Source organism: Coloeus monedula (assembly GCF_965178545.1).
Source record: "Coloeus monedula genome assembly, chromosome: 12".
NCBI classification, from domain to species: domain Eukaryota; kingdom Metazoa; phylum Chordata; class Aves; order Passeriformes; family Corvidae; genus Coloeus; species Coloeus monedula.
This window is the reverse complement of record NC_138792.1, coordinates 11,531,461-11,554,336: the sequence shown is the minus strand read 5'-3', so window position 1 is coordinate 11,554,336 and position 22,876 is coordinate 11,531,461. Positions and strand designations below refer to the sequence as shown.

At 42.0% G+C, this 22,876-nt stretch overlaps 1 protein-coding gene across 1 annotated transcript in view; it reads right to left on the bottom strand.

Moving 5' to 3' along the window:
- The window catches only part of KIAA1210, a gene marked incomplete at both ends in the record, with an annotated part of 60,171 nt that overhangs the window by 16,803 nt on the left and 20,492 nt on the right, over nt 1-22,876 (bottom strand). The window contains 2 exons of the mRNA XM_082289764.1: nt 2,425-2,593; nt 7,119-7,195. Coding sequence (XP_082145890.1) covers nt 2,425-2,593; nt 7,119-7,195 — 246 coding nt within the window. The remainder of the gene's footprint in view (nt 1-2,424; nt 2,594-7,118; nt 7,196-22,876) is intronic.

Here is a 22,876-nt window from a genome sequence, read left to right as displayed (position 1 = left end):
CTCTTTCTTTCTCTCTCTGCATTTGTATCATATGTGTTTGCAAGAGAATTACTGTATTTTCTTCTGGCAGTCACCAAAAAGGCATAGGATTAAATATAGAATTAACTGCAGCTTGAGTACAGGTCAGTCTCTTATGTGCAAGTCTATATTCCTGTCATTCCAGGCAGCATATTTATATTTATATTTATATTTATGCTGAAGCTAAAGATGCACTAATTAAAGCCCAGATGTTTCAGCCATTGTATGTCCACACTGATTTCCCTACACAAATGCTCAATTCATTCATGTTTATCAACATTCAAGCTGCCCACCTAAATGGAGGAAATGATGGGATTCTACAGACAGCCACAAAGCTCCTAAACCCATCATGGCTTGTGCCATCTTCCATTTCTTGTTGCTGCAACCCCACTCTTTTTGTTAGTGTTTGAAGCAGGGGTACGAACAGTGATGGCAATTGGTGAGTGATCTCTCCCTGTCCTTATCTTGATCCACAAAGCTTCTAATTAATTTTTCTCTCCCATGTCCAGCTGAGGATGGGAGTGACAGAGCAGCTTCGGTGGGCACCTGGTGTCCAGCAGGGTCAGCCTACCACACATTTTAAAAAAAGAAGAAGAAAAAAAGAAGAAAAAAGAAAACAAGTGTTTCTGCCTAAAGAACAAGCAAACAGCAGCATCGTTCTAGAATTGGGTTTTATATTCTGCATGCCAGAAATTGCAAAGCTCAGGGTCCTGCTATAAACCCTTCACAAGTTGTATTTCCAGTGGCTTTCAGGATCAAGTTTTCTAAAGGATTATGTAGTTCACTCTCTTTTGGTACTTATAAAGTGTGTTCATGCAGAGTCGCTACATCACAGGGTTTTCAAGTAGCACAAACATATCCCTAAGCTTTTTGGATAGTCCCTCTAATCCTATCTCTAAGGGTAAAAAACAGAAGGGTTTTACTTACTTCCTGATCGCTGATCTTGCAAAACAGTTCATAATCACTGGAGGATAGCACTGAGGTAAACAGCAGTTGGACTTGAATTACTTGGTTAAGGGCAAGAGAAAGACTTCTCACCCACGGTGCCTCTGGAGCAGACAGCTGATTTTAAGCCAGATCCCTCCTATGGGCTGATGGGGCAAGCTCAGATGTTCCTAAGCTTTTTGGACTGGGCTGACTCTAATTTCCCTTGCCCCAGGAGACTGGTTGTGTGGTGACTTATTCTGTTGCTGTTATGCTAGGTTATAGATTGTTAGATTGTTGCTTCATTCCCAAATTACTTGCATGACACACAGAGCAAGTGTGGAAAGGTGGGGCAAGGAGGAACAAGCACCCATGAGAAAGTAACATCTACGATTTTCCACCAAAGAAACGCAGTGTCCAGCTCCACCAAATGCCTTGTTTGATGATAGAAAGCATCTGGCAGCAGTGTTGATTTCAGCATGTCCCACTCTAGTCACCTATTCATGACCTCTGCTAGTGGCACCTCCAGCCAATGTCTCCTCCAGCAAAACACTGCAAACCATTGAATATGGCCAGTGTCTTGTCACAGCGCCTAGAGCAATCCAGAGAGAGGCCTGGCTGAGTGGCTAACAGGGGAGGATGAGGAGGGTGGGGAGCTGGAGAACAGCCAAATTACAGGTTACCTGATACCATTCCATGACACCCCTGGAAAGAGATGTGACCATGCTCAGAGGGTTGATTCAGGCCAGAGTCAGTTAGAGATTTGCAATGGAGGTGTTGTGTAGTTTGATGATCTGAAGATTATCAGTGAAGCCCTGTTTGCAGTGCAAGCTGATAGCTTGTATTACACTGATAGCTTGTATTACACTGAAAAAAGGACATAGTTTTGGACTTACACCATTCAGAGAGCTGAGAAATGCTCTTATGGACGTGCAAACCTCACTTACATGCACAGCCCTCCAGGGGCAGCTGACACAAAACCAGGGGCCTTCAGTTGCTATCTATGCCTAAAGGGCTACGTAAGAAAGTTAAAGAAGCAATCACACATTGATAATATACCAGAAATACTTTTCTCTTTACTGCAGCCATGAGAGAGGGCATCACTGATGCTGAAAAACAACCACACAGCTTCACAAGTTTTCTCTGTACTAGCAGTACTCAGTCATCATCCTCTTGTAAAGTTGCTGCTGATCAGACCTTCCTAGACAGATTTCAAACATTAAAACCAATCAAAGCAATGTGGGCTGTCTGCAGTTTTAGACCAAGCTGGATCACCCCTGCCCCCAGCTGCTCTCCCCCTCCTTTCCAGGCTGACTCTTCAAGCACTTCAAGAAAGAGGAAATTCCTGGAATTCCTTCATCAGCATTAGGGCTTGTTTTGCACAAATTTGGACAGAGGTTGCTCCTAAGGGGCCAACTCATGTTTTCATCCTACTGCTGTGAGAGGTCCACTTTTATTTATTTTCCTTCCCTGCCAGCTTACCCAGCCTGCTTTGGTGAATGAAGTGCAGTAGTGTCGAGCACAGCAACGCTGACATCACTGCTGGACTGGCAGGGTTTTAAATTACTCTCTCCCCTGGGAGGCGGAGGCTCTTTCCTTTTCTTCTTGGCAAAGAAGTTCTTGAAAGTCTGAAATTTGGATTTTTTCTTTCCTGCAACATGAAAAAAAAGAAAATTTATGAAAGCTGGGGGTATTGCTTAGCTTGGGTAATGTTATCTCTTAAATTCTTGAGGAAGCCTCAAAGCTAGAGCAGTCCATTCAGTTTTAGTCACTTCCTTTGTAAATAATTCAGTGCTGGAGTCCAGTGAAAGGTGAAGCTTCAATTCTTACATTTGGTTCCTATAAAGCAACACTGGCACTAAGCTGACAATAGTGGTGCCTACCTAGGTTCCAGTCTATGCAAAAATAAACCTTATATACAAAATGTATCTATCTACAACTGAACAGTGATCATACTTGGTATATTTTCAGTAAAAATTCCTGTCAATATCTTTAGCTATTAACGTTTTTACTTAGTTTGGTTTAGTTCTGCTTACTCTTTACTCAGTGCTCTAAGGAGACAACACCTGAAGCACATGCAACATTGGCAAAAAGATTGAAACTGGAAAAAGAATTTATAAACTCTAAAACCAAAATATTTGTTTCCACATTAAACAACTGTCCCAAAATAAAATCAATCCCTCCAGGGACAAAGGAGCAAACTTTAATTAAGACATTGTCTTGCAGGACATGAAAGCCCCAAACATAGCAGCCCTAAGAACACAATTGGAAAACTGTTAATTTGGTTTCAGATTTTCCACAGTCCAAACGAAAATACAAACAGAAAAAAAAAAAAAAAAACCACCATGAAACATCACTGATCTTTTATTTTAAATAATCTAAGATACTTTAACATTCTTATGCATATTTTCTTTCAGCACACAAATACAGCATTTTGTCCCTGATCCTTACACTGAGGGGCCACTTTGAGTGGTTTGGGCCGAACTATTGTACTAAGATCCCTGTGATTGACTTAAATACATACGCAGAGCAATAACATCATTGCATATCTGAGCCAACTTCATTGTTCAATTAATACTTTACAGCAGTTGGCATAATACATGCCCACAGCTGGAGGATTCCTTCATAAGCAAGGCATTATTTCAACACAATTATTGTCTTCTCCTAGCAATGATTTAGTCGGTGATGCTCTGTCTCAACATGCGCCCTGTACGTGTACGGATCTCTACCAGTGGGCCTTATCTGGGCTGAAACTGTGCCACCACACAGCTGCATCAGACAGTGGCCACATTGAGAAATAAACAATGATACTGAGACCTACTCCCCCTGTCTCCTCCCTGCTCTCCAGCCCAGTGCCAGCACCACACATCAGGACACACAAGGACACTGCCACAGTGTCCGGCATGGCCTGGTGACATGGCTATCCCTGCGCAGAGCCACCAAAGACCTGCATGCTGCTTTTCAAGTGACCTGGGCTGTTTCTGAGACCAAAGTATCTTTCAAACCATGTACAGCAAACTATCACTGGAGTCCCACTCGTGTCAATAACAATGGGATGTGGCTGCTCCTAGGGAGGGTTTATCAGTGGAAGGCCTTTTTATCTTCCACTGCTGCTTATCAGGCAATAAGTGAATGAGACAGTCACAGAAAACACACAGGTTGTATTGCTGTGGCTCAGACAACAGAGCTAATCCCAAGGGTTTGGGATTTAAGACTCCCACAGGGCTCAGTGAGTTTCATGCTGCACCCATAGCAAGAACTGGCAAGAGACGACAAGTCACACAGCAAGCACACAGAGCCTCTCAAGTAAAACAAGCATGTTGAGTGCACTTCAGAGTCTTTAGGAACACTTCCTGACCATTCCTGTCTTTCATATCAGCAATTAGACAATGTGTATGGTATTCTTCCAGGAAACTCGTCAAAGCTGATCTGCTTTATCCTAGATAGGCAAAACAAAAGTTTAACAAGTTTAATGAAAGCAGTTCCCCAAAATTATCAATTCTGCAATGTCTGCTAACACAGTCAACGACACAAAGAATGAAATGGCAAACTTTGAGACAGGCAAAGAGCTCTTCAACTCAAAAACTATCTAAATCAGAAAAAAGGACATGTACATTGGTCATGTACACTGGTGAACTGTCAGCTGTACAGACAAAAAGCAAGCTAGATTCTAGTGCAAGCATTACTGACAAGCTTAATTAGATGCTGGTATTTCCAGAAAACCAGGAGAGTGTGAAAAAAGAAAAAAACAAAAAACAAAACCACACCAAAAAACCCACAACACAATAACAAAAAAGAAGCGATCCTGAGGATGTTTAAGAGAAACAGACATAAGTCTTGCCACAAAAGCAAACATTGCCAAGGTACTATTCCAAATACTTGTCTAGATCAGAAGTGGTGCTAACTTTAGAACGGAGGCTACAAAAAGGATGTCCAAACACCAACAAGCCAACCTCAGCTGGCATGGGACAACACTTGTATCATTGTGCAACAGAGAGTATCTGATGCAGACACAGCAGTTACTTCAATGCCTTCTCGAGACTCTAATTTATTACCCCTAAAAGGAGGCCACCTTTAAGCTAAAGGTGCCTACATCTCAGTGCACTTGAAGCAGCCCAACATAACACTATATTGGTAGAATGCTCAATGATACTTGAACTAATAAAATACAAGGGGACCTTAACACTTAAAATGGAAAAAAATTCATTGCATTACAAAAATCCAAGCTCAAACAACTATGCCTATCTCCCCTTCATCTACTGGTGATTTTTGAAATCTTATAGTTGCCAGTCTTCAGTTTTATGGCATTAAAAATAAAATACTAAATTTCTAGGTTACTGCCCTAAAAAGGAAAAGCTTTCCCAAAAATTAGTTGCTTATGCTATGTTTTAGCCAATTGTAACAGAAAAGGAGCAGGAATAAGCATTTTCCTTTCTCTGTAAAGTTTGTGTATTCTGTATTTTTTACTGCGTGTATACTGCCTATTTCATTCTGTCTCTTGCGCACAGAGATAATTAACTCATGACTTTCTGCTCTGAGTGGTTCTTCCCTATAACAAGATACAAAAGAAAAGGATACTTCCTCCAGTGCAAAAATTGAAACTGTAAAAAGCATAGGGAACATCTAATTAGGGTGGTCAATGATCATATTTAAACTAAACCATTCATTTGGGGATCTTCTATGGTCTCTGACTTCCTAAGATGCAGCCAGGACATATTTTCTATCTTTTTTTCCCTCAAATCCAAGGACTAGACAATTTCAACATTAAAAATATCTGAAAAAAAATCCCAACCCATAGACAAGATTCTCAGACAATGTCATGATTCTAGCTTCATAAAAAATACCAGATATTGGCAGACAGGCAATAAAATAATGGAATTCAGTACCACTAACATTGGGTGCTAACAATTTTTGGACAGCGATCTGGTTCCTGCCATCAAGAAGGAGTAGCATGCACTGGAAGCCTTGTACTACAGACAATAAGGCAAACCTTAAGAAATCAGTCTAATTGACTGGACTGTGAAGGGTGGGGATTTTAGCCTCCTAGAGCCTTTATATCATGAGCCAGTTACGAAGAGGGAGAGGTGAGGCAATCCTCCATTACATTGGAAGTAAACAGAAGATTCTAAAATGCCTTCATCCAGGTCCAGACAAGTGTCTCCTGAACACCTCGGCAACAGCACAGCAGCCTTTAACTATTTAAAATTATGTTCATGTAGGGTCAGAAATATTCCTGGTGGATTTAGAGCCGACACTTTACATCATGAGCCATCTCCTGCTTTTCCTATCACCTGGGTCAGAATTTGATCTCTTTTCTGAATCTTCTAGTGAACCCGAGTACAAAATTTTCATGCATGGGCTTCACACAAGCTTACCAATTTCCCAGGATAGCACTAGACTGTGGGACAAACTAGATTATAAAGCTAAGAAACCAGACACTGCTGAGCATCTATCACTACACTTTCTTTACCTCTATCCATCTGCCAAGCAGAGTTCAACTAAAGTCTCTTTGCCATTTGCTTATCTCTTCCAACAATATTTTGATAGTGGCAAATCTATTTCTAAAGGATAAAGCAAGATGACCTTTGAAACACAAACATTTAAGATGATTGCAAAACATTAGCCAAAGAAAATAGAGAAAAATCAAATGGTGTGACAGCCACTTCTCCAGAGATGCTTCAGACATCATGCTATTGCTCATATTCAAACTGGCAAAGGGGATATCCTTTAATGTAGACAAGTCTCTAGCATAAGTAAGCTACTTTCCTTTCTTGCCTGTTATTCCATCCCCTCACACTGTTTGCATCAGACCATGCCAGCGGATTAAAGAATAAGTAACAAATGGCTGCCTGTGGCCAGAAGCAGAGAAATAAAGAGGCTGCTGGGGGTACCGACATAGCTCTCACATACAGAGGCTTGTTAACAGGCTCACCTCCCACCTCTGCAGGATCTATCAATACAGGCACAAAAATCAGCCCTTCAAGCTCTAACACCCCTCCAACAGGCTATGTTGCTCCAGTATTGCACATTAAAACATTTTTTCCGTAATACTGACAGCTGACAAAGACACACAGAATTTTCTTTACACTACAAAAGGAGCCCCAAAGAAACAACACTGCAGAACAAGTCACTACATACTCCACTATGAGCTTTACATTCAGAGAACAACTGCTTACCTGTGCACTCTTCGACTGTGTCTCCAGTTTCAGGTGACTGTGTGACCTCTGTGGGTCCCGTAGCCATTATATAGTCACTGAAATAGAGATTAAAGCATCAGTTAAGTTTTAGTCCATCTCCCCAGCAGAATATGGTCCCACCCACCATGAAGAACAAACACAGCTGAAGCCTTTCTGAAACTGCATGCCTGTATGGTTATCACAAACATGGCTTGCACACTTTTTTGCACTTTGGCCACAGAACTTTTTGTTTTCCAGTAACACTTATTTCTCCAGCCACAACTAACAATCCAGTCTAATCGTTTCCAGTCCCTCTCTCTTTTTAGGATACCAGAATCAAAGTTTGCTTTCAGGAAAGATGTCATTACACTTGCTCAGCAAACACTGTAATGCTTCCCAGTCTTAGAATAATGAACCTTTGCTAGAGAGTGACAGCTCCATGCTACTGTAAAAAATATAAGTAAGTGCTCAGCTGGCCAGGGTTCATGCATTACACAGTGTCCTCACAGCAGGCACCAGTCTAGTCTGTCAGCATTATTAAAACCAGTTAAGCATCAGCACTGAAACATCATTCTGGGCTATGCTACATTTGTGGAAACCAATAGATCAAATTTATTTTAGATCCAGTGCAATCAGCTTTTAACCACAAGCTCTGAAACCTTATCGCCAGCAGGGCTATTGATCAACCAAATTAGCTGATGGCATCATCTTCCTCCCCGCTGAAAACAAAAGTTCAGCCTAGTTTTAAGATCATTCAATGTTAACTGGCTCCACTTTGTATTTTCCAAGATTCCTAAATGGGTGTCTGTCACAGACAAAGGAATGAAGCAGCAGACCACAAGAGTTACAGTACAAATGTCAAGCAACAATGGAAACGCGACAGCTTAGCAGGGCAGCTCATAAATACTATCCTTCATTATGGAAGATACTTCAGTGATACTTTTATATAATTATCGGTTCCCATACACTGTCAGGACTCAGAGTAAGAAATCTTTACAACCAAATCCTGCTTCCTTTTCTGCATAGATCACATCTAACAATTTTCCACCTCTAAGTGGTGTAACAATACAACCAAGTCAAGTATCTCAACAGCAAACAAGAATGTGATTCTATATTAACTTGGCCAATCACTAAACTCTTCCATTTCTTCTGTATCACCTACATACTCTAAAATCTGTCATGCCCAAAACCACTGGGACCTTTCTATGTGCCCACATCCTCAGATAGCCTTAAGGATAAGGTGCACAAACTCAGAGGCAGAGGTGTCTGTCAGAAAAAAGAAAGGAGCAGCTCATGGAGGTAAAACAGGCAGGGCTCCTGTGAAAAAAGAGGCCATGGAGTAAGCATTCCCTGCACTTGCCACATAGACATGTAAACTGCCAAGCTGCTGAACTGTGGGGAGGAATGGGGGAGGTATAAAAGAGAAGCAAAGTGCAAACAAACAGATCCCCTGGGAGCACTAGGCACAGGAGAGCATTAACACAATGTAGTTCCAAATAATCTCACTTCAAGTTGTTAAAAATCAATTAAAAGGTCATTGCAACAACCAGGACTGCTAACACCTTTCCTAACTGAGATACACGAACTTGTTCTTTAGACAATTGTCAGAGAATATTGACAAGCAATAAAAAAATAAGATTTCTAAGTTTCCTTCTGGATGATATAACCATTCAACTTCTATCCATTTTTCCCCATGTCTCATCAATTATCTATGAAAAAGTTCACATTTTCTGCGTACTTTCTTTAAAGTAGTTGTCAGTAGACTTTCTTATAGATTATTTCTTTATATTAAAAAGAAATTTGGTTCCAATTTTTCCTCTCAACTTTATGCACCACGCATACTGCATTAGATTTTTGAGGGAAAAATCTAATTTCAAAATGCATTTGAAATAAAATATTGAGAAGGCATTCAACAAATTTACAAGGACAAACTGACAAGTCTCCAGACTTGAGTTTATTTTCACAGAATGTGAGTGGACCTGGCACTTGGCTCATTTAGACCTCTAACTTCTCCTTTACCCACCTTCAATTAAACCAAAGCAAGAGAAAATTAATGCTCTCAGATCCAGCTTTGTTTGCACCAGTTCAACGTTTATTTTAATCCCTCAATCATCTCAGCTGCTCACTCTGAATCCTCCCAGCCTTTGAAGATATTTTGACTGCAGTGTTTATTATAACTGCAAGCATATATTTCCAATTGGTATATCTTTTTTACAAGTAGAACTACAACTGCAAAGCAGTTCAGCTCTGAGGCAGTGTCTTCACAGTCAAATCAGCTCCAGCACTAACTCAATTTTATAGCCGAGTTCTCTGGGGCACTTGGAGCTCAAGTGTCAATTACAAGGGTGCCCCACTTAGGACCTAATGGTTTGGAGCCTTTGTATACCTCAACACAGTATCATCTTTTTCCAGTGAACTGAACATCACAGATTTTCTCAAGCTTTGAGTTAGCAAGTTGAATTACAGGGAAAAAAACCCATATAATATACAATGTATATATTCCACCAGCAAAGTGGAGGTTCCATCATTAAAAACCTGATGACATACCTGGAGGAGAGTTAGCAATTAGATGGCATTTAGACTTCAAATTCTGGTGGCAGTGAGTTGTACTTTACAGAGAACAGTTAGCAAATGTTCTGAGCAACATACTCTAGCCTGGGGGACAGTGTAATGGAGAAAAAGAGGACAAAACCTCATCAATACAAATGCATGTGAGTGCACAGGCATTGACCAATCGAACCTCCAGACCTTCACCACTTCCAGGCCTTAATAACAGCAGACAGCCACAGTGTCAGGATGTATCAATACCATGAACATCCAGTTCAATCAGCTGCACTAACACTCTGTGAGTTCTCCCAGAGCATTACACCATTAGACACAAAGTTTTAAACAAATACTGTCTGTGTATTGATTTTCAGTGATAAAAATATCAGGTTAAATAAATGGCCTTTTAGAGCAGTATTTCTGATACTCTTGAGATGCTACAGGACACCTGGGAGAAGATGCTCGCAGAAGGATGCAGGAAGACTTCTCAGTGTGGGAGCAGGAACAGACATGGCCAGCCAAGACAGGGCAGCTGCCAAGTCACAGCTACTGTTTGCATCTCACTAGAAGTGTAACAGTGGGCACATTTCCCCAGTCTACAGCTTTCTAGTATGCTCTTAATCCTCTCTCAAACAGTATTTGCAATCCCTGCACATGCACAGACCTCCTGCTGCAGAGGTACAGGGAGAAAAAGATGTTGAATTTCTGCCAGACCCCTCAAAAGCCAGACTCAGCCATGGCCAGTAAGTCCACTGCACCAATTCCTATGTAGGGCCGTGGCAAAGAATGAAAGTTTACCAAAAGCACAGTGTTTGCCTCTCCCTGCACAGGGTGATGGGCTGGATTACCACAACTATGAATTAATTAATTACTTGCAAAGAGTGACTGCCTATGCAGATGCAATCACAAAAATAAAAATGACATTATTAGACCCTATTTGCATTGCTAGGGTGTACTTCAAAGCAATAAAACTCCTACAAAGTTGCAGGGTTTGCTTTACCTTCAAAACAGACAATGGAACTTAGTTAGCGGTCACCGCTACCCTCACTTGGTTTTATGTTTCAGATCTAGGCTCTCCGTTTTCCCATACAAAATTTCCATTGATAACCTTACAGGGTTGCATTCACTTGGAGCTCTTCGACTCATTACAGGAACTAATGAGTCTGAAAAGTAAAAAGAAATCTGCAGGAACAGGAGAAATGTCCTTGTCTCCCCTTTACAAACTGAGGCAACTGGACAAATATTTGGAGTGCTGTATGGGAGGGCAGTGATAGGGCAAATCACACACAGAATCACAGAATAACAAGGTTGGAAGAGACCTCCAAGATCATCGAGTCCAACGTATGCCCTAACACCTCAACTAGACTATGGCACAAAGTGCCATGTCCAGTCTTTTTTTAAACACATCCAGAGGTGGTGACTCTACCACCTCCCTGGGCAGACCATTCCAGTACTTTATTCTTCTTTCCGTGAAAAACTTTTTTCTAATATCCAATCTATACCTTCCTTGACACAACTTGAGACAGTGTCCTCTTGTTCTGTCAGTTGCTGCCTGGTGGAAGAGACCAACCCCCTCCTGTCTACAACCTCCTTTTGGGAAGTTGTAGAGAGCGATAAGGTTACCTCTGAGTGTCCTTTTCTCCAGGCTAAACAACCCTAGTTTCCTCAATTGTTCCTCATAGGGCTTGTGTTCCAAGAAATGTTGTGTTTCCAAAAGAAATAAAGTTCCAGGATGGTGTTCTGACCATTCGCTTTGCCCAGATGAACACGACTTAATATGTACATGGGGGGTAGAGGGGTGGGAGAATGCTAAATGAATAAAATGCAATTCCCTTTCACTGCTTGGTTTGTGCATTTAAGGACTCCTGGGAAGTTAACATTGTACAGGACTCAAGTTTCCTGCATTTAACAAAGGTCCAAGACAAACCATTTCTGCTCAGCCTCAGAAAAGGGACACGGCCTCCTTGCTGTCTCTCCAGTGGAGCAGAAGACTTGGAAAACTGTGCAGCAAGCAAGGTCCTACCCCCCCTTTAGTGTTTCTTCAGCTTCAGACTCATGGTTCTGTACAAGCATTCCAGAAGGCCTTATGACAGAGATCAAAGGAGATGCTGAACCCTGAACAGCCTCTTTCTTATCAAATAAATGCTTGAGGAAATAAAGCCTCAAGAATGTGAGGCACTGCATTCAGTTAGCATCTTCATAGCCTATAGAAGACAGACAATGGCAAGCAGCCAAGAGAAAGAGGTGAAATTTTTGCCTGGAGATTTTAAAGACCAATTTCCTCCATGCTACAAAAATTATTTGAAATCAAGCTTATGCTCCAGATTTCAGGACACACACTTTTCACAGCAAGATGCATCAGCACAGGAAAATGGATCCTGTGGACCTCATCTGGTCCTCTAGGTCACCACCCTGAAGCCAGCCTCTCACAGAACACACTTCAAGCTATTGCAGGACCTCAGAGAACGCCCCTCTATTTCTCCTGAAAACCAAGGTTCAAAATAACACGGAATGCAGGATGGTTTAATATTCAGATTACATTCGGCAGCAAAAGGTGACTGAGAGGTTAAATTTTCTTCTCTCTTATTAAAGCACATTAGACGACTTCGTTCTGACAAAACATGGGTGATGGCTTTCCTCTTTGGGAATCCAACAAGCTATCAATGAACTCATTAATCCAATGACAGCTAAGTGAAGTTTACCTTCCACAACTCCATGGAACAGGATTTCAGAGTCAATCATACAGCAATAGCAAAGCCAGCAAGACCTCTATTCAATTTTCACATCCCTTGAGTATATTAGAAACTCAGCAACCAAAGCTCCCTTTGCTCTCCATGAGATGAGTGACCTGCACTTCAAGGGCCATGGTCACAGAATATGCTGAACAGTGTGGGATTCCACAAAAAGCTTTGTTGAAACAGGGTACAATGCAAAATGACAGCGGGAACCAGGATCTGACCTTGTAGAGCTGATCCCATTGTGCTCTTCTACAGCGTAGTGTTTCTAGGATGAAACTCCCAGGGTTTTTTGCCAGCCCCTAGCTGGTATCTCCCATGGGGTCCCTCCCATGTGGTCCCTCCCATGACTGTTTTATGCAGTTATAAAAGAATAGCACAAACAGCAGTTTACACCAGGATTCTTGCTACTTTCTCCACTGGTGATGGTGAGGGGAAGAGTTTATAAAGTTAATGAATATTGATCTTGTAATTTTCACTGAAGGAGAGATAGTTCAACAAAGTTTAAGGTCCTTCTCCAAGGATCACAAATAATATATACAGCAGTAGTACCCACCAGGACATCCGGATAAGCATCTAAATAACACTTAATATCAATAAATATTCTCCCCCAATTAAGCAGGCGGTCATAATTCCCCATAGCAACAGACAACATTCAGCTTCTAACCTTAACAAGATATCCAGAGCAAACAACCATTCACATGGAGAGATCTATTCACATCTCTCACACTTTGCATTCAGACAACACCCCTGACCCCCCTCTGTGGACACACCTTGGCTCCTCCGTGAAGACTCACCAGAAGACAGGTCCCAATGTGCTGAACTCTTGCTAGCTACAATCTACTTTGAGAAGCCTCTGCCTGACAGCAATTCTGAAGGATTTCTGTTGTTCAACAGTGCCTGAAGCATTATGTCCTGCCCTCCTAGTGAGTGTGTGTGTAAAACTAATGGAAAGCAGCTGGTGGGCTGAAGCCAACTTTAAAAAAAAAAAGTAAGAGGAGGAAATGCCTTTCATACAGTCACACAGACTCAGTCTGTAATTGTGTGAGAAGCCAAGAGGATAAGAAGGGGGAAGGGTAAATGGGAAAAATTCATAAGCACCCTGTTACCAGCCCAGGAACTGAGAGAGTCAATGCCTCTGTCCCCTGCACTGCTGCCCCATCTCCACAGACTCCCCCCCTCCCTCCCTGCACTCCTGCCATTTGTTGATTTAGCACTACAGAACTGTGTCTCTGCATGTGGGGACTGGACTGTAGCATATAAACCTGTTACCTTAAACCTGAGGCAGGTACCAGCAGCAGGGCAGCTGTGGGTTTGTACTCAGCTCAGGAGGCCAAACTGAAGTTATCAGCTACCAGAGCTTTGCAACAGTTGGCACCCACACCAGACAGATTAACTTGGTATGGTGCCACTTCAAGCCGTCCTCATGCACCTAATTACTCTGCTGTGCTTATTAGCATGACCTTGGGTAGCTGCTGTCTGTGCAAGAGTTCTGCTGCAAGTTTCTATCAGCTCAGACAATAGAGCAAATATCTACCTGTTTGCCAAAAGCCAAGGAAAATGGTTCTTGATAGCCCATCCCTAATAATAATTTATCACAGAGATTTTGCAGTGCATTTTCAGGTCAGTATTAATCGAGAAATGTGACAGAACTTTGCCTTAATCAAGACTGGCTCTAACATAGTCATGATCTAAGCCACAGCAAGATTTTGGCCCAAGACTGTCTCCATTTTAAAGCAATGGACATTAAATGACCCAGTTAAATTCCACCATTTGGCATTAGCATAGGAGAAAGCTTTTCCCATGTAGTAATTCTTTTTCTTCACTTTTTCAAAATTTCAGAAAACAGCTGGAATGAGGATCTTCTCCCACTCTTCCTAAAAAGAAAAAGAAGTAGCAAAGTCTTCCAGCAACCACACTAAAGGAACCAGTTGCCTGCAGCAGGAGACACTCTCAGATCCACTTGAAATAAAGTTTTTGAAATAGTTGCGGAGGAGGGGGAACATGCATTTAAAAATCAACAGGGATGTAACCAAAGGCTGCCTCTGCCAGTTAGGGAACTACTCCCAGTGTGCATTACTGTCTTTGGAAATGGTTTCAAGGCAAAGCAACAGGAAATGTCAAGCCACTATCACTGAACAGCAAACATGCCTCATGCCAGCAGAGTCAAGATGTCAGAGAGTCAAGTATGGGAATAAAAGTCAAGCTTACTGTCTCTGCCTCTCCAAGTGGCAATTCAACAAGTGTAATCTTCCATCCCACATCTGGTGGTGGGCATATTTAGCCAATGTTTTCTATCTTGTGTATGTGCTTCTTACCCCCTCTCCAAATTCCTAATTAATTTTGTCTCACCTGGAGCCTTCAAGCATAAAGTTAGATGACTGGGATCTGACCTGTAGTGTGCAGAGCCCTGAGAGTCTATGGGCTGCTTTGTAGGGATCACCAAAAGGTGGCAAAGGAAAGAGGTTTGCCATCAGCTGGCTTCAACATGCTCTACAGGGGCTTGAAAGACTGTGGGCCTGAGAAAACTTCAAGGAAATTGCCAATATCTGCAGACTCTGAAGGTGACAAATAGTAGTTTAGACAGAAAAACCTGTGAAACAGAGCTTGTCCTTTAAACGTATTCCAGCAGACGGAGACTATTGGGCTGGGACTTGGGTAGATTCACTGGTTTTCCTGGCTCTATCATTGAATTGCAGGGCAAATTACTGTATGTCTAACAAGAGCCAAGTTATTTATCACTCAGCCATGAGTTTCTTCACCTTTTGTGTGGAATCACAATGGTCACACTGAACTCCTGGAAAGCTTAATGAGCCCTATGGAAGAGTTAAGTATCACCTCTGCTACAGGAGACCAGCATGCTGGAACCGTATGGACTGACACAGGTGCTACAACCACACAGAAAGTAAATAACAAAAAACTGCATAAAATTTCACAAGAGTAATCTGCATATCTGCCATGCCCCTGTATTTGAGTCACAGTGATTTCCAAGATGCTATTCTCAGAAAATGGGAAGAATCTTTACATCCTGGGCCTGAAAGAAAAGAGTCTGGAGGCATTTTTACCGAATTAAGCTGTCTGACTATTGCAGGAGAAATGAGGCTGCAACAATAGAGAACTGAACACCAGAACTGAAACATGGAACTTTAGGCTATGTCTAAAGCTTTGTCTTTCTAAAGGTTTTTCCAAAACAGTCACTTATCCCTCAATTTTTGGTTAAAGAGTAGCTTAAAGATGGGGAAAAAAAATCTTCAAATAGATGAACTTCTCAGGACAAGAGATAATAAAGACATTTAATGGCCAAGAATTCGAAGTGCACTGAAAAAAAAGGGGAGGCAAACAGAAAATTCTGGGATGAACTATGTTACAAATTTTCACTCTGAAGATCAAAACATCAGAAAACCAGTCAGCCATCTTTTGGCTATAAAGGAGCAAATAAAACACAGGCTTTGTGGTCTCAGAAGCTGCCTTTGGCAGGAAGCTCGGGAAATCCCTCTTCATGTGAAGTCCCAAAACCTATTTGTGTCAGTATCTACTGCCTGTACACACAACAAATAAAAACAAGGCCAGCTCATTCCTATGTTGAAACACACTGTGTCTGGCTGGCTAACCCTGAGCTCCCACTGCCTGGGGGCATTTCTGCAATTCAGAGCCCATTTTGACTTCTGATCAAGGAAGGCCAGAGGCAGCCTCCATGCTTGCAGAGGAACTCTTCTGCAGCTGTGTGAGAAGTTTGATGGTCTCCCTCCCTTCTTCTGTTCTAAAGAAAACCTCCTGCTGTCCCTGCTCTGGTGTCCCAGCTGCTCTCTCCAGAGCCTCGAGTTAGGCAGCTCCTGAAGTACAACTGGTCTTGAAGCACATGCAGAACTGCTGGAGACAAGGGAGATCATCCATGCGCTCAGAGCAGTTCCTGAGCCATTTCTGTCCCAAGGGCAACTACTGACCTTTTGCTCTAGTATGAGCAACTATTAAAAAGGGATCCTACTTCCCAGGATTCCAGACACAAATACCTCTCTAAAACAGGATAATCTAAAATAAGATTATCTGAACTAATGCTGTTTCGCACCAATGGAGTATCAAGCTGAATTCAACTGTGTTTTAAGGCAGTGGTACAGTAGCATCAGGGAGCAGAGACAGTACATGACAGCAGAAAAAAACAGGAGTGTGACACCAAAGAAAACAAGGACTGCAAGATGGGGTAAAGACAAGCAGGCACATGGGGGAGGGAATCAGATGGGGACAGACATTCTCTGTAAGGTTTTCACAGGCCAAGGCTGCAAGAAAGGAAGCAATAAGACAGTTTGCATTTTTTTAATTTAAGCTTTTGAAACATTATTTTCACTAAACTGAAATGATGGAAAATAGTTTGCTAGAGTGAACCAGCAAACAATTCCTCTGCACCTCTGTCAGGTCTGTATTTTCCCATGTACATAGATAGCTTGATGGTTACCACAATGTCTCCATCCTAATTCTGAGCTAGAGCACTAAAATACATCTCATTTGCATCACAAGTACTGTGTGGATCAGAACTGTGTTGTTAGATGGGTGATACCTGGAAGCCCCAGCAGAAGAGCACACTTACGTATTTCCGAGAATGAATAAAGATAAATGAATTTATCATGAATGTAAGTCAAACATTTAGTTCACTAATTAACACCAGATCCTTGAATCTGAGAGGCCAAAAGGAACAACCACCACAAAATTTTGAAGCTGGAATGCCACCTTCACTCTGGATGGATGGTTAGAAAACAAGATAAGGCAGCTTTTTCTGCACAGCCAAGTTTCCCTGCTCTGACCGAGTGCTACAATTCCCTTTAAGAGCACCCTGGTCTGGGCTGAAGTAGAGTTAATTTTCATCATAGCAGCTGGTATAGAGCTGTGGTTTGGATTTGTGCTGGAAACAGTGCTGATAACTCAGAGATGCTTCCTTTATCACTAAACAGGTCTTACCCAGAGCCTTTGCTGTTCCTCACCCACCCCAGCTGTGAGGAGGCTGGGGGTGCACAAGGAGCTGGGAGGGGACACAGCCAGGACAGCTGATCCCAACTGACCCAATGAATATCCCAGACCATATGGCCTCATGCTCAGCGTATAAATCTGGAGGAGAAGGAGGAAGAAGGGACATTTGGAGGGATGGTGTTTGTCTTCCTGTCACCATGATGTGATGGAGCCCTGCTGTTCTGGGGATGCGAAACACCTGCCTGCCCTTGAGAAGTGAGGAATCAATTCCTTGTTTTGCTTTGCATGACCTTTTCTTTACCTATTAAATTGTCTTGATCTCAACTGACAAGTTTTCTCACTTTTACTCTCAGATTCTCTCTCCAATCCCACCAGGGGAGAGTGAGTGAGTGGCTGTTGTAGGGTTTAATTGCTGGGGTTAAAGCACAGCAGTCACAAAGATACCTACATGCTACAGCATGGAGATGGGATAGAACAGACCACAGAATGTCTTAGCACCTGTACACTTACCCGAATGCAGCAGTACACACAAGTATAACAATACAGTTAAAGTGAATCATGATGTGTGTGGCCCAGGTCACGCCCTTTTCACATACATTGTGTTGCAAACCTTGGGCTGCTGGCACAACCCTGACTATTAGCACAGTGATGAACAGTGACAGCTCAGCATCTGCAAGAAAAATCAGGATATCAACTGGCTGGGTTTTTTTTTTTCTTTTTTTATACAGTGACTCCCACAATGGAGTGGGAGGCCACCTGCTATATTGAAACAAATAATTATGAATAAAATAACAGCAAGATAAACAAAATAAAATAAGAGAATTTGCAGATAGTCTTTTCTGTTTTCAAAATATTATTTAAAACTACTTAATCCATAATAGTTTTACCAACCTTGAGACTGTAACAGATATAATGCAGAGCTGTAAGCTTGAAGCACATTAGTGTAGAACACCTTGTGCTCAACTTGTTTTCTTACAGCAGGAGAAATCTGAGGGGTGGAAGAGAATCAACCTTGCAATTACCTCAGGTTTTTTTCCTGTTTCTCCATGGACAGACTTATCTCAGATTTTCTCAAATCTGGCTGGTAAGCAGCTCTAGCTGCCCTACACCAGCTCAGGTAGGTTATCTACCGGAAGTACAACTTGAACCCACTGCATTTTTGTCCTATCTATCATCAGATTTCAGCTTCTACATCCAATTCTAGGCGTTCACATCACAGCAGATGTGAAAGCCTCAAACTTTGTAGACCTCTGCACAAGGATGAAATGACAAATTAAACTCTCCAGTTGGCTCTAGGGGTACAAAGCTAGATACTTGGAGCAGCAGAAGTTTCTGTCTTAGAAGAGAACACATGGAAAAATTATGACAAGATGTTTCCATGGCTCAGTCTGGAAAAATAATGTAGACAAAAAACCTGATGGTCAAATGATGCAGAAGAGTGAGAATTACATTCAGCAGATTGTCCCAACCCCAGCTTCTGCTCTACTGCAAGTGATGTAGGACAAGCAGCATTAGAGGTCAATTTGACAGCATATCTGTCAAATACTCAGAACCTTGGTGATAGCAAAAGGGCTGTTCTACTGAAACCAAATAAACAGGCCTGCTTGGAATTCCTCTGCCTACAGCCAGCAAACACACTGTACCACTGTGCCTGCTAAAACAAACACCATCCAGAGACAAGCATGAACAGAATGAGGAGATGGGAGTGACTCACTGTGTATTAAGCCAGAACTGAACTTCTTGCACAAAGATGAGTCAAAAAGAATGAAACACAAAGAGAAATAGTTGATTTTTTTTGTTAATAATATAGCACCATTGTACTAACTGTGCCCAATTGCCTGCAGTGTCATGGCTCTGACGCCTCCTGACTGCTTCTGTTCACCCTCTCTGCTATTCTTGAATAAGAAAACAGGATTTAAACCTCCATACATTTAATACCAGACAGAGCACTGAATGACTCCTGTGGGCTGAAGACAAAATGCTCACAAATGTCCAAACACTGTATAATTGCCCAATACAGGAACATGCTCAGAGGTTGTGTACTGAAAGATTCCTCCAAGAGACTCACAACACCTGAGGAGTCTTTTCACATCAGCTCACACTCTCTGACTTGGCCCTAGGGGGGGGGGGACCTCTCCACTTTCCATAAAAGCTGTTTCTTGAAACTCAATGTTGTCACCCCTGTGTGGATCCAAGGATTATCTCTGCACAAGTGAACTTTGCTCGACAGAAACTACCTATCATACTCAGATATTTTCATTTCAAAAAAACCCCAACACTGAAAAGCTGTTAATGAATGATTCTTGCTCTTGTTGGGAGATAATATGCTAAAGTGATGTACAATAAAAAGACATGTAAGCAGACATATTTTTAGTGTTTATGGGTAGCATTTCACCTCTCCTGAATGCATCAGCCACACAGACAGATCCCCAGATCACCACAGGACCAGTGGCTCTGCCACAGCTCCCAGAAAGCCTGCACTGATTCCAAAGCTGCACAGCCTTCTGACAGCTGCCAGCAGCACTGATCCCATGGACCATGGCTGAGCTGAGATGACGCTGGGGGATGCCACAGGCAGGGATGGCCGGGGAACTCAGTGTCTCACTTTAAACAGCCCTGGAGTCTTGGAGAGATGCTTCATGTCTAAAACCATGCCAAAGAGCAAAGCATGCTCTTTGACTGCAGTCAGTCAGCAACACAGCTCCTCAGCCCCTGTGGCAATTACATGCCTCCAGAAATGGAGAGAGGCCACAGGAATTGAATGAGTTGCTGACAGAGAAGAGCCAACAGGCTCAAACTGCCCTGTCCCCCACATGTCAAGTTGCTACTTCAGTAGCAGCTGGTGGAGCTTTAAACCACTTCCAATCCACTTGTCACCGTCCAAGCTAAAACAGCAGCTGCTTGCTGTGGATGGGGAGCCAAAGGCTCGAAGGACCACACAGACATGTAAAAGCTGTAAAAAGTATGGCTAGCCCCAAGCACAAAGGGATTTTTGGGATTTCCACTGTCCTCTATGAGCCTCTCCAACAAGAAGGCTGAGGTGAAGGTGCAAGGGGCAGAACAGACAGCTTATCCATCACGTGGACAGCACTGTACCAGCTTTGGAATAAGCCCAGCAATCACCACAATCTCTTCCTGACACTTATCTGAATAGGCAACAACACAAAATACAGCAACAGCACCTAACCCAGAAAACATATTTTACTCAATTTCAGGGCCATAACATCATTTTACATTGGCAATTGCCTTCATCTCAAACAATCTAGAAATATATAGAAAATTCTACTGATGTATTCCTTGATCAACTTGCTTTACCCAAATCCTGAACTTCTTTGCAGGATGAAAGTGCACATCAGCATTTCTTGACAATTATGGAATATAGGAAAAGAACACAATACCCCACTGGAAGTGCAAAGCTTGGCAAAGCAGAAGACAATTCAAGCTGAAAGGTCCATAATTCTGGGATTGTTTGTGAAAGGCACCATGAAATCCTGTGTGACCACATTAAATACAGTTAAATACATTGTCTTATAGTCTGCTATAGAAACCAGTCTGAGCTGGCACACAAAGCCTTCAGCCAAATATTTTATACAGCTTCTAACACACTGTATTTGTCTTTGGAAATTGGCAGTTTGCGAAGACCATCAGTGAACCTTACTATTCAAGCAACCACATTTTCAGCTTATAACAACATACTTGGCTAGTCAAAAAAACTGAGGAGCATATGAAAAGATTCCTCTACAGGCTTTAGGAAATTTTATCCTATCTGTCCAGGTATAGTATTTTTTTTCTGGCACCATACTTGGAAGAAGACAAAAACAGAACTCTGCAACAAGGATGATGAGCTATAAACCTAGCAGAACAATTCAAGATTATTCAGGTTGCATATGCTGGTTAAAGAGAAATATGAAAGCAATCTAGAAGTTTTATTGCAGTGAAATAGCCGACAAGATTGGGACTGTGATGAAGAATTACCTGGATTAGGCTCCGAGTTCTTTTTTTTTAATTTCATAAGAGGACATTAACAAAGTGCAGGGACAAGAGTATGTGTACAAAGATCAGATTCAGCCACACATTATTACAGCATACCAAGGCAGAACCTTTGTTTCTTCTTGTAAAATGTGGGGGAGTGGAGTAAATGGGAAAGTAGCACAGGAGAGCACTACCTAAAGCAGCTTTTAAAACACTCCAGGTGCTTTAGCTGGACTTAGCAGCTCAAAACCCTGGAAGGAACCCTTTCCCAGTGTCCATGGCAGGTTTCATGGCAGGCAGTGAGCTCTAAGTCACTTTGGCCAAATTCCTACTGGTATCTAAGCCAATTGCTTAAAGCATTAAAGTAATTTCATTCCAAAAGAGCTTTCATTCAGAAAGCAAATTAACTCCTACAGGTCAAATGACCACATGAGAATTTGGGGAAGTTGTTCCAATGACAAATTTGTCCAGAAGGACAAATACTTAATGTTAAACACCAAACAAATTTCATTGAAAATTCATCTTGGACTAAAAACATCACTATTACTGCAACTGGTGTCTTGAACTCATTTTAACTGCCAGTAACCACAGCCAAAGCAGCATATAAAATTTGTGAAGACTGCAAAGGATTAGTAGTTGCACTAATTCACCTGGGAACACATCACAGGGCTGAAATTACAGGCTGAGAGGTATAACCCGTGTATATATCAAGTGTAGAGACCTAACTGAAGAATATCAAGAAAGAAGAATCTGTTGAAGAAAAAAAACCCTGTTCCTCACAAGTCAGATGGAGATTGACCAGGAAAGAAGAGATGGTATGTCTCATGTAAAAAAGCTTCATCTGTTCAGCCTTTATAGTCTGTCTCTGAATTTCAAATTTAAGTGCATTACATGCCGAAGGATTTGGGGGAAAAAATCAAATAATGTAAAATGACTTCTTTTTGTCAATTCAAGTGCCAATCCACCTACCTTCATCAGGACTCACTCATAGCCCTTTTGCAAGTTCTGATGGCATACTCTCCCTTTATCTAAAGCAAACTTCTATGCCAAATATTAATTCCCTGTTACAAATTTCAAAGGAGGAAAAAGGTCAATATGGGATGGAAATGCTAACTGAAATCCAGTAGGAGTTGTGTGCCTTTGAAAATGCACATTTCCACCAGAGTAATGTGAGACAAATTCTAGGTGTGAGGGATACAACCTCTAGGAGAGGGGAAAAATAGTCACTCTGCACCTCCACTTTTGAACTATATTCCACCCTCTGCCATCCAGGACTTACTCACACATTTAACTATCAGCATTCCCATCTTAACCCTCAAGACACAACTTCACTTGCCTTCCACTGTGCATGTTCCCTGTCTGTAATCCCTCACCGAGTGCAAGAATAGAGCCCTCTGCAGTCTGCTGGTGCAAAACACGATCAAACCTCTCCTCAGGTGTGGCAGCAAGAAATTTTGTTCCATTCCTTAGCAGGGAGAATGTCAAAGGAAAAACAGAATGCATCTTCATGGTGGTTTAAAGTACAAACACTAACATGCATTCTCTCAT